This window comes from Vollenhovia emeryi, unplaced genomic scaffold, assembly GCF_000949405.1.
Source record: "Vollenhovia emeryi isolate VEMERY1.0 unplaced genomic scaffold, V.emery_V1.0 DF939150.1, whole genome shotgun sequence".
In the NCBI taxonomy this organism is placed as follows: domain Eukaryota; kingdom Metazoa; phylum Arthropoda; class Insecta; order Hymenoptera; family Formicidae; genus Vollenhovia; species Vollenhovia emeryi.
The window spans coordinates 2,083,548-2,095,901 of NW_011967216.1; the positions used below are offsets into that span (position 1 = coordinate 2,083,548).

The following is a 12,354-nucleotide window of genomic DNA, read 5'->3' on the forward strand; positions in this document are numbered from 1 at the left end:
TACAAGTGGAGAAAGTTACTAAAATTACGATTCGATGACTTTTCAAGATCCGTGATGGTCATTATAAATGTTGAAAGTATTCAATAACAAATAAACAACCCCCTTTAAAGCGTATAATCACAGATTGGTTTCTCGCTGAGCAGGAGATAGCTGATGCCGGAGGGGGACCCGACAACAACAATAACAGACAACAGTACTTTCAGTCACCGCATCGTATTGGAATTGTCTCGCTGTTGTTGCTGCTGCTGCTGCTGATCGTTGACGCGTCGAACGGCGACGGCGGCGGCGGCGGCGGCGGCGGCGGTGGCGGTGTCGGTGTTGGCGTCGGCGTCGGCATCAACATCGGGGGTGGCACGGCCAGTGGGAGTGGAGGCGGGAGTGGTAGCGGTAGCGGTGTCGGTGGCAGTGGCGGTGGCGGTGGCGGTGGCGGTATCAGTGGTGGTGGCGGCGGCGGTGTCGGCATCATCGGCAGCGGTGTCGGTGGTGGCACTTGCGGGTTGGCCGAGTTGACGTGTCGGGACGGTCGCTGCGTGCCGATCGACGCTTACTGCAACGGTGAGGATGATTGCGGCGACGGCAGCGACGAGCCGGCGATGTGCACGCCGTGCAACCGCACGTATCACGGCCGCGAGGGACACACGTACAAGCTGGACCTGCCGAGACCCGCCGAGGAACGCCTGCCGTTCCTCTGTCATCTGACGTTCACCGCGGCCGGCCAGGGTTACGGCGAGCTGGTCCAACTACTGTGGGACGCGTTCAGCGTCGGTCGCGTCGACGCCAACGCCGACAACTACTTCACCAGCTGTCCCGAGGGCTCGCTTCAGCTCGCCGAACTCGGTAGGCACTTCACCGGCGGCTCGTGGTGCGGCGTCAGCGAGGGTCGCGCGTCCTACTACAGGTATTCTCTCTCTCTATTTTTCTGGAGCTCTTGAGCTTTTCCCTCGTTGAATGATGACGCGCGGAAAAGACGGTGTCTCAGGTCTGCAAATTTAAACATCTTTTTAATCGAGGTCATTAATAATAATTAGTAATGATGATTTATCGCAGCGAAACCAGTACGGTCACTGCCTCTATACGACTGTTCCATGCACCGTCCGCGGTGCCGTTCGAGTTTCGTCTCCGTTACCGCTTCGTCGCGCGCAACGAGGCGGTCGCCCGACTGGGCAAGCCGGAACTGCCGATCGAGCGGGGCTCCCCGGTGCCAGGCACATACTGCTCCCGCAACTTCTACGAGTGCCACCTGAAGCAATGTCGGTTGCAGAGTCCAAACTATCCGGGCGAGTATCCGCGAAACGCAAGCTGCCTCATCACCGTGCGGCAGAAAGAGGTGCCCACGTGCAAGCACGCCATGATATCCGTCAAGAGCACGCTTTCCGGGCCGGCTGGCCTCAGCGCTACCGCCAACACGAGTCTGAACGTCTGGCAGGACTGCTCCCCCGAGAGGGACCGTCTCATCTTCCGCGACGGTGCGCGCACGGAGGACCCGGTCCTGCTGGTGTACTGCGGCGGCCCGCTACCGCAGGTGACCGCGCGCGGACCCGCCATGCAGGTGGAATTCCGCAGCTCGCCGGTCGCGATTCCGCTGGGCGCGTCGTCGCTGCGACTGGAGCTCGAGCTACGCGTCATCTACGTCGACTCGGACGGGCTGGATTACGCCAAGGGCCCGCAAGGCTGCCACTTCTTCGTCAACGGCACCGGCGTCGGCAGCAAGCGGAGTGGCACGATACGCGCACCTTTGCACGCGCTACCACCCGGTTCCAGCTGCACGTGGAACATCAAGGGCGCAACCGGCGACCGCATATGGATATACTTCTCGTCGTATTCGCAGCGCGATCTCACCGGCAACAACGAGAACAACGCGAGCGCCGGTCAACTAACGCCGGACATCTCCGCGGCGTCGGTATGCGCGGCTAGACTCGTCTTCTGGGACGGCGCGCCGAACACGGGTCAGCCGATGGCCACGCTGTGCGACGACACGCCCAAACTCTGCGCCCATGCGGCTCTTCGTAATGTTACCAGGAGCACCAGGCCGTGTACCGAGGAGGAAAGCTACCTGACGACCGCGCCGAGCCTGACGCTGCGTATGGAAACTGTTCTGGGTACCGCTCTCCATCCGATTAACTTTCACGTGAGTACACGTTGCATCCACCACGACCTGAAATTTTCCACATAACATTTTTCTTTATAAGAGGAAAATAGGGGCTGACTCGCGTTCTCGTTTCAGGCGCGATACGAGTTCGTCTCCACCGTTCAGACCGGCGAACCCTGGGGCGACGGCAATTGCAGCCGGGTGTGGCGCAAGGTGCACGCTGGCGAAGTGATGTCACCGCGCGACGTACGTCTGTTCGGCCGCGGTGGTGCCAGCAAGTTGGATTGCAGGTAAAGATTGCAGGAATCAAATGTCAGCGAGCGCGAGTCCAAGATTCCATTGCATAAATACCATGCCTGATCTGTACACAGATATCGCGTGGAAGCTGGGAGCGGGGAACGAGTCCGTTTGACGCTGCACAATGTCAGTCTCGGCGAGTCCACCATGTGCACGAGCGATTCAGACCCACACACCGGTAAACCGCGCTGCGTGCAGGAGATTGGCTCTAGGGATGCGCGTTTGGTCATTTACGAGGCGCCATGGCGGGACGTGAGGCTACCCCGGGCATGCCTATGCGACAACACGTCACATTTACCGCTCACGTACATCACCTCTGGGCGTGCGCTGGAGATAACATTCTTGGTGGACCAGCAAGCGCCCCACGAAGACTTTGAGACGCTCTTCTTCTACGCCAGCTTCGAGCTCATCCGCGTGCCAGAGTGTCCGAGAAAGCAGCGGATCCGTGGTGAGGGTGGCGAACTGAGATTCGTCAGTCCTCCACTGTCGAGACCGGACATCTATTGCGACGGTCTACCGTGGCTGGTGGAGGCGCGCGAGAACCGGTCGCTCTTCGTCTTGACCTGGGGCTGGTTTCTGCCGCTGGAACCTCCACCGCTCCCCGGCCCCGAGACGTCTGGTGGCGTGAGCACTAGCGGCGGCGGCAGTAGCAGTGGTAGTGGCATTGGGGGTGGTATCAGCGTGACCGGTGGCAGCGATCAGATCAAGTGCCCGACCACCAATCGCATCCTCCTGTATTCTGGCTGGCCGCCGAAATTGCTGAAGGTGGTGTGCCCGGCGGAACCGGGTGCCCGCGAATTCACCGTACACGTGTTCTCACAGGAATGGCTAGGCCCGACGGAAGAGGGTAAGTGGCCGGGTCCACCGAGGCCACCCGCATTACTCTTGGACTTTGTGGCCCGGGAACCCGGCCAGGCGGCTGCCTCCTGGCTGGAGATCTCCAAGAGCCGCGCGGCGCTGCGCCGGCAGCTGCGTCTTCCGGAGAGAATCGCGGGCGGAATGATAGAAAACGAGACGAACGGCGTGCCGTCGTACATCGGTGACTGCCCGCACAAGTGTCCCGAGCTGGGCGCGTGCATCGCCGCCAGTCTCTGGTGCGACGGCCACGCGCACTGCCCGTCCGGTCACGACGAGGCCAACTGCGGGAACGGCGCGCGGCTGCTCGGACTCCTCCCGCCCATCACGTGGCTCGTCGTCGCCGGCGTCGCTGGAATTGTCACTGCCTTCGCGTGCCTATTCACTATTCTTATTAACAGGTAACTTTCAGTCTGGAATCAATGTAGAGCGACAAAGTTATTCCGCTTATATGTAACAAAATGGCTGCTAGACTTACCAAGCTTGCCGTCGTTGCCTCTCTTTCCAGATCCTTGGATTTTAGAAAGCAACAAATTATTTCGAATTATCACACAATTGATTTCTTATATATTTGATGGTAACGGTGGAATTATATACCATCAGGTAGAACACTCACTTGTTCATTTTCTCTCGTTCATTACTCATCTCTTCCAGATCCAAAGCTCGCGCAAAGAGACTTCACTACAAGGGGCCGAAAAAGAGCAAGAAGCCGCGACGTGCACCGACCGAGGAGACACTTCTTGGGGCGGCGTCCTGACAACAGCCGCCCGGTTTCGTGGAGTACATTCACGTGGACCGGGAAACGACTGTCTAGCGATGCTAATTCTGTGCTTCACCGTCCAATGACTCAACAGATCCTCCCCCGTGGTGCCATATATAATTGCGCAGCGGGTGGCGAGATTCCTCGAAGCTTCGCCACGCGCTTCTTCCTTTCTTCATTAATTTTCCTCTTCCGAGGACGTTTGTCCTCGTGTCTGCCTGCGTTGATTCGCGCGAGTCGAGTCGAATCGAAAAGGATCTATTCATCGAATGTCTTCTGTTCGCGAGATATTATATATTAGTGATGTATATACTTATTTGTGATATATGTATTTAATTACAGTTACGCGCTGTGTAAGCTGTGTTACCTCTATACACACATACACATACACACTCGCATACATACATACATGCATGTACGCGTGTACACGAATCTCTCGACTTAGGTGTAGTTTTAAACGTGTCTCGACGGACGGAAAGTAAATCCCGTGGAGCTATGCGGCACTCGGGCGAAGTCTACCTTTCAAACGCTATTATTACCTGACGATATCCTAATTCGCGTGTTCTCATATAGTGATAATTATTTTAGAAACTAGAAGACAAAGAGAGAGAAAGAGAGGTCGCGTATCTCTCGTGGATTATTCTAACAAAAGATATACATATATATATATATATATATACATATAAAATAGATTAGAGCCGAAAACAAAAGTGCGTTTTACGAGTAAGATCATATATTTCAGAATTATATGGATAACGAGACTAATTGAATAATGTTGAGATATAAAGTGTGTAGCTACAGATGAAGATAACAGGTCAGGGTTCGTAGAATAGTACATGTATAGAAGGACGCTCCGCCACGCGAGAACCCGCGGTTTCGCGGCGGAACTTGACAAACAAATATACTGCCTTTTTCGCACGTGGGATTGTTCGGATGGAAATTGCATTAAAACCTTTGCGTCTTTTGATTCAAGTCCTAGATATCGCGTACACAGAATTCATTTCACCTCCGTATCTTCCAAAATATGCGTATGTGTCACTTTTACATATTCCTATAAAAATATATATATATTATTTTTATATATTATTAAATGTATATTAATATTACCAATTGTTATTCGGCATTCACAAATTGATTCACAATGATCTCCGTCGCATTGAAGATGCGTCGAATCCAGTGTCTAGATAAATTAATTTATTTATTTATTTAACATATACGCGAGCGATGTTTGTATAATATATTGATAATATAGACTGTAAGAAAGAAAGAAATTACACACAGGAGGAAAGTCTAAAGTCGCATTCGCGCCCCGCAAGGTCATATTCAGAAGCAATATTCTAAAGCGGTGAGAGAACAACGGCTCACGAGGTCAGATTCGATACCTTTGCTCTGCCAGTATTCCGAAAGAACAAAATACTATTACGATACAGGTACTATAGAGATATATTACATAACGATATTCGGAGAAAGTAATCTCTGGCTGGATCATCGGCTCACTCATTCCGACTTTTGCTCCGACTTTTTCCCCCAAGTAGTTTCTCGAAGAACCTTGTACATATAATCTCCGATATGCATGTATATATTACGGAGGGTTTTTCAAACATCTATTGACAAGCTTCCGGAGCGGAGAGACTCTCGTCGAGGGGAACATTTCCCGTTGCTTACGTTTTCCACATTGTCCACCTTTCCTCAGTCATTGGTTCGCAGGAATCTGCTTTCGACGCTCCAACGTTGTGGAAGCTTGCCAAGGGATTCTGAATATCTTCTATAATATTAATTTTATACTATGTATACATAGCGATACACGTAATGAGGCGTAACGTATTACATATGCGTACATACGGGGTGGCCTGAACTGGTCTTTTTAAGGGTGGCTTCGACCGAGATCCGATCAACTCGATCATTCAACCGGCAGAATTGCTTAAGGCAAATAAATAGGTATAATTCGTTGTCCCTAACTTTTTTTCTTTACATGCCAAACGAGAAAAAATGGTTACAATCCTGTTTATAAAATAGTTGGAAAAATTATCAAGTCTATCCACGAAATAACACGAGATATCGCGCTATAAATGTCGATTGATTGTTGATTGGAGTTCAGTCCAGGCCTTCCCGAACCGTTCTGTTGAACGAACCGGGTCGCTTCGTCTGATGGTGCATTCCAGGTACTGGTAGATCGTAGCTCAATGAAAGACAGAGCGGACTAATTGTAAGACGAAAGACGTTTAATCGATCAAATTCTAATGTTCAGTTTGCACTGCCCGTACCACTCGGCAGTCTCGGCACTGATATACGCCGAAGACTACTGTACGTGTAGCTATATTTAATGGTAAAGACACAATGTAAACATATTGAACCGATAAAATAGAGAACGTTGCATTTTTAGCGGAATATGTATTGGATATTTTACCGAACGAAGAAAACCAAAGTGCTCGCGTGGCGCTTTTATATACAATACATGGATCTCTTTATGTGTACAGCGGTTTTCACAGCGTCAAACTGGATGGTTCGTTCTTTGTAGCTCAACTCCTTTTGTACTTGTTATCTCTGCCCTCTTTTTTTTCTCTCTCTTTAACGTCACGTGCCTATTTCATTTTGAATGCAGAAGGTATAAAACATGGCGCGGCTACAAGGGACAGACCTCAGGCTTGTTGGTTGCAGCTGAATCCTTAGTATTTTCTAGCCTTCCACTTTTCATTCTTAACGATTATATATCTGTTACATTTTCAACCAAGAAAATATAATGTAGCACAGCTACTATACGAAGAGCAGACTTGCTGCCCGCCGAATTCGCTAATATGGGCTTTACGCAAGTGTATATATGCATATACATAGTTATAATTAAGGTAGACGATAGAGAAAGAGGGGGGAGTGAAGAGAGAGAGAGAGAGAGAGAGAGAGAGGAGAGGAAAGAATTGTGCACCGGACCAGTAGAGAGAGAGAGCATTAGCGGAAACATAAAGTCGCTCAAACTTTGTTCGTTATGAAAAAAATCGCAGAGTGCTGCGGTATTATGCGAAGCCACGTAAAAGCACTGTGCCACTCGTGTATACACACAAATTTCAATAAAAGCGACAGCTCTTGTCTTGTAGGAAATATCTTGGAGCGTCGTTTATCGCGCAGCGTCTACTTTTTACCTGCGTCTCATCTCAGCTTTGGTTTGTAGTCAAGTTCCAAGCGAGTGCCTTCGATTCAAGTCCATTTTTTCAAAAATTCTCTCAAAGTCATCTTATTTATGCAAATTTTTCGGATATTTTCGGTCACCAAGTTTTGAAATGGAATCCCCTAGTGTTTATTGTTTGGACGCTTCCAAGTCCAGCACGCGTAGTTGATGAATCGGCCGTTCGACCATACCGCGAACATTGCCCATGAAATATACTTCTCTAGTCTTCTTAGTTGGTAGGTTATGTACAGTTATGTATTTGAGAACGAACCTAACCTCTCACCGTTGTACCGTCGACAACCGACACGTTCGTCAACAGGATAGGAAGGTAAAGGAGTATCGCCGGGTTGCCCGCTAAATTTTGTCCGCCAAATCGGACAAATGAGGTAAAAAAAAGAAGCAGCAGAGGAAATCCGATACAGAAATGTATATACATATATGTATGTGTGTGTGTTTATAGTTTTATCACACCTGTGCGAAGCTAATGACAGAGTGACGTCGGTGACGTCCTGGACGAACGACAGCGGATATTCGTAAAAGAGGAAAGGAAGAACCGCGAGGAGATGATGAACGAGAAGATGATGGACGCGCGGAGGCGCGAGAGAGAGCTGATAGGATTGCGCGGAGTTGCCGAAGCTTGGGGCAAATCGCCGACGCAAATTGAATAGTACGTAGACAAATAGAAATGTTTGGCTGCTGACGTTCACGCGGGTCGCCGACCCTGGTTCCTGGTAACAGGAGCAGCGTTTGTCAAGAAAGAATTTAACTCTGAACAATCTGTAATCGTTGATTAAGATTAGCGAGGTTAGGATTAAGGATTGTCTACAATGGAAGTGAGCAGTAAAAAGTAAAAAATCCATAATCTTATCAGTGCAAAAGCTAAAGTACAGGCATAACTTTTAAAAAGAGGAAGCATCAGAGCTGAAGTAGGAGTAAGAAATGGAAACGATTAATTTCTATACTCCTACTCTTACTTCTTAAGCCAGGCTTACTGCATCTGTTGTAGACGTTCCTATAGATGAAGCCTGGCGTAAGAAGTAAGAGGAGTAAAGAAATTAATCATTTCGCGTCGTCTACAATGCGTGGAGTAAGGAAATAAATCAATTTTATCTCTTACTCTTCAGCTCTTACGCTTACTCACGGCGAATCGGAACGCCATCGGCCAGTGTTACAAATATTTAAAAAAATATGCCTGTATTTTAGCTTTATTACAGTAAAAGCTAAAGGTTATCGTTCTTTCTCGCTCCTTACACCAAGCTTACTCCACATATTTCCATTTCTTGTACTTGAGCTCTCACTTAGCTTTTACATTGAAAGGTAAAGGTCATGGTTTTCTTACTGCTTACTTCCAATGTAGACGGTCCTTTAGATCGATACTTGAATTGCTTCAAATAAATTGAAAATAATGTGTGGCGCGACTTTAAAGTCTCGGTTTGTTCTTTCATTTGCAGTAGCTCGGACGAAAAGGATGAGGATCTTAGCAAACACAAAGATAACACTTCGCCGAAGGACCGCAAGAGAAAGCGACACGATGTTAAAAAGAAGGTACTAGATTAACGATCAATGTTGAATGAAATGTAATATTCATTTGAACACATGTCTGTGGATGCAAACAAATGTTAATAATGATATTCAACTGATTTAGAAAAGCAAGAAATTGAAGAAGGAAAAGAAGGCGAAGAAGGAGAGAAAGAAAGAGAAAAAGGTAAAGAAAGAAGCAAAGAGAGGCAAGAAGAAGAAGAAGAAGGCAAAGAAAGAGAGCGACAGTAGTAGTTGCGACGACAGTGACAGCAGCGATAGTGGCGACGAGGAGGTCTGGGTGGAGAAAACCACCGTCACTGATAAACCAAAACCGAAGAAAGGTTCGAGTTCAGATGACAGTGGAGACGACGGTGTGGTTGGGCCTGCTCCGAAACCACACGTGACTCTCTCGGCCAAGGATTTCGGCAAGGCGCTGCTGCCAGGCGAAGGCGCGGCAATGGCGGCTTACGTAGCCGAAGGGAAACGCATACCCAGGAGAGGCGAGATCGGCCTCACATCCGAGGAGATCGCAGCGTACGAATCTGTCGGTTACGTCATGAGTGGCAGCAGGTAATATACATCATACATGTAAAAGAGTCGTATTTCTACATCTCGTATCGTGAAACAACGTGAAAATATATTTTCGACGTTACATTAAAAGCAAAGCACATTGACTATCCGAAATATGTAAAATTATATCGCGATTCACTGTCTCAATTATTTAATCCAACGATCTCGACGAACGTCATTAATCTAGTATATCTTTACTGGCACGCTTGTCGGAGATACACCTTAGACGTCATATCTTTTCTTTAAAGGCATCGTCGCATGGAAGCGGTTCGTATCCGAAAGGAGAACCAGATCTATTCTGCCGACGAGAAGCGTGCCTTGGCCATGTTCAGCAAGGAAGAACGGCAGAAGAGAGAAAATCTTATATTAGGACAATTTCGAGAGATGATTAACCACAAGAAAATGGCGCAGGAGAAGAATTGATGACTTTATCGAGTGTAACATTGACACAGTTTCTCGTGTCATTGTGTACTTGTGTGTATATACATATTATATAAACTTAAGATTTCATTAGGTGTACGAAGATGATGTATATAGAAAATATCAATGTATGTACATTTGGATAAATAGTAATGTTTTCCTTATTTTCTATACAACTTTGGCAACAGCAATCGGAAAAAAAAGTGTCCATCCAATGCATCAAAATAAATCTTTACTTTTTATTATTTGCATAAAAGAGCATCACAAAATTATTACATATAAAATCAGTGCAACGGTGGAAATATTCTATTAATAAGATCGCAATGGTAACTTCCTCTTTATGTTCGATTACTTAGACTTTTCTATTTTTTTATTGCCTTACCATTGTTACACGGTTTTCATTTTTTCCCCTCTTCTTCTCTTTTCTTTTCTTTGTCCCACTGCGACCAGCCTCCAGAAAAACTGTATACCCTGTAATATGAATAAGTTTAAGAGTTCTCTATTACATGTACCTTACTGATTTGTATTCCAAAAAATATCTACTTTTTGTAATTCAATTTCTCCAATTGTTTTACCGCACTCTGACTTCTCCGGCCAGACATGCAGCTAAATATGATTTCATTGTCAACAGACGGCTTTGGTTTTTTATATTCATTCATAAAGTCTTCTGCCGACATCTCTTTGAATACTTGCGTAATTGTATCCACTAAAACAAAATATATTTTATTATCATTTACATGATATAACATTGTTACAACGTTTAAAAATAAAGAAAAACTTTTCAAGATTTAGACGTGTAGCAAAAGAGGCCTACATGGTATATTAATGCTTCCTGGTATCGAAGAGGTCTCTTTGATCTCAGATGGTTGTCTGACGTCAATGATCCAGACTGTGGGCGTCTCTTGCTCTCCCTCTAGTTGCTGTACTTTAGCTTTGAACTCGTCATAAGAAATTTCAAAATCTAATAGTCCAGAGGACGGTTTGGAAGATGCCATCTTCTTTTTGCACAGGTTTGCAATGTCTCTTTTCAGGCAAGATATATTCGAAGAATGTAAAGTTCGTGTCACTGAAAAGAAATTTGTATCTTTGTTACTGTAAACATTGATGTTTCACAAATTACAAATAAATCCTATTTGTTCGCACAAAAGCAAAAGAGGAAAGACATCCGCGTAACGGAACACGCGAGAAACGAAGGACACCAGAAACCGCTCAGCGCTGAGCGAGTCTGAAAAACGCTCTGTTTAATGCGAGGCATCGGACGAAAAGGAAAGAAAGAGGAAAACTTAACGATTTATTGTCAAAGTGACGGTCGGCGCGCGGAGAGCGAACGTGTCGAAACAGAAGGTTCCGCGGACGAGACTCACTTTCATTCGGGACGAGCGATTCCACGATTTCCACGGTCGCTAGAAAACGTCAAGAGTCGTGATTGGTGGAAGAAACATCGCGCGCCCGTTCACCCTCGTGAGCTCGCGAGGAAAAACATTGAGGCCCGGGCCTAAATTCCGTACACGATTACCGACGACCATCGATACGTTAACGACGTTTGCGCAGCTTTTTCTACATGATAGAAAAGCTGCGCAAACGTCGTTAACGTATCGATGGTCGTCGGTAATCGTGTACGGAATTTAGGCCCCGGTTTCACCAACGCGAGTTAATCTAATCGGTCGGTTAACTTAACAGGGTGCCAACAGCCGAACATAAAATTGATACCAAGAAAATAGGTTAATAAACAAGTTTTATGTTGGCACTCTGTTAAGTTAACTGACTGATTAGATTAACTCGCGTTGGTGAAACCGGGCCTAACTTTAACTCACGGTTCTAATTCTAAACACTATTACAGAAATAAAAGATACGTACAGTTATTGCCCGCACTCCAACGGTTAAACGTAATTTCTAAAAATCGTCGACGACTCCATGCCAACGGCAAGGCGTATCGGTTTCCGAGAAAACAACTCAACGATACGTACGCTTGACGCAGTTGACGAGAAAAGTTGTACATGACGAGACACCGCGACACCGCGATAGTCGCGACACCGTGACGCATGCAGCCTCGTCTACATTATACAAGTCGTAAAGAATAGTCGACTATGATTGGTTAATTCATATGTGTCTGCCTGAATTAAAGCCTCCGCTACAATGATTCTCGGTTCTGTCTACAATGGTCGTAGTCGTAGTCGCTCGATAAGAATTGACCAATCGCAGTCGATTATTCTTACGACTACGACCATTGTAGACAGAACCGAGAATCATTGTAGCGGAGGCTTTAAGAGTTCCGTTTAGGACGCCGAGTGATACACACACGTCTTCTGACCGAAGAAAAATTTTGATCCTGCAGGATTGCGTCATCCGATGACATTGTTCTAAACATTAGATATAGTATATTTGAGGCGGTAGTGAGGAAGGCATCACCTCGGAGGACTATTGGTTTTAAGTCCTGTGCCAGTTATAGACTACGTTTTCACCGAGGGTCGGGGTTGGGGTGAGCGTTTTTGCGGTGGAAACACCAAATAGAAGAAGAACAAGTCTCATATTGCTGGATTTTAATGTTTCTGGCATACTATTGAGTCGAAAAATAAATCGCATTTACATGCGTGTCCGGCGTTAAAAAGATGCCTGATGCTAAAGTGTTTCTCAAGTCAAGCGTTTGAATGTCGTTTAAATAACTTTTTATTGCCTCTCACC

The 12,354-nt window shown here is 46.8% G+C and overlaps 3 protein-coding genes across 4 annotated transcripts; 2 read left to right on the plus strand and 1 right to left on the minus strand.

Moving 5' to 3' along the window:
• The first annotated feature begins 593 nt into the window (after positions 1–593).
• Positions 594–7,094, plus strand: LOC105565655. Its single transcript, XM_012019025.1, has 5 exons — positions 594–898; positions 1,048–2,128; positions 2,225–2,379; positions 2,461–3,642; positions 3,896–7,094. The coding sequence occupies exons 1-5, from the start codon at positions 594–596 to the stop codon at positions 3,996–3,998; spliced, it is 2,826 nt and encodes a 941-aa protein (XP_011874415.1). The 3' UTR covers positions 3,999–7,094.
• A 266-nt stretch (positions 7,095–7,360) lies between these two features.
• LOC105565654 (UPF0396 protein CG6066) lies at positions 7,361–9,819 on the plus strand. Its single transcript, XM_012019024.1, has 5 exons — positions 7,361–7,547; positions 7,622–7,828; positions 8,613–8,706; positions 8,807–9,252; positions 9,501–9,819. The coding sequence occupies exons 2-5, from the start codon at positions 7,725–7,727 to the stop codon at positions 9,673–9,675; spliced, it is 819 nt and encodes a 272-aa protein (XP_011874414.1). The 5' UTR covers positions 7,361–7,547; positions 7,622–7,724; the 3' UTR covers positions 9,676–9,819.
• Positions 9,656–11,750, minus strand: LOC105565653 (putative thiosulfate sulfurtransferase, mitochondrial). 2 transcript variants are annotated; one of them, XM_012019022.1, is made up of 5 exons: positions 11,530–11,750; positions 11,037–11,075; positions 10,487–10,738; positions 10,216–10,378; positions 9,656–10,143 (listed from the first exon to the last, which is right to left on the minus strand). In XM_012019022.1, the coding sequence occupies exons 1-5, from the start codon at positions 11,714–11,716 to the stop codon at positions 10,071–10,073; spliced, it is 714 nt and encodes a 237-aa protein (XP_011874412.1). In that variant the 5' UTR covers positions 11,717–11,750; the 3' UTR covers positions 9,656–10,070. The 2 variants fall into 2 exon arrangements, with proteins under 2 accessions (XP_011874412.1, XP_011874413.1); XM_012019023.1 differs by lacking the exon at positions 11,037–11,075 and having other exon boundaries at positions 11,530–11,748.
• Positions 11,751–12,354: the final 604 nt, after the last annotated feature.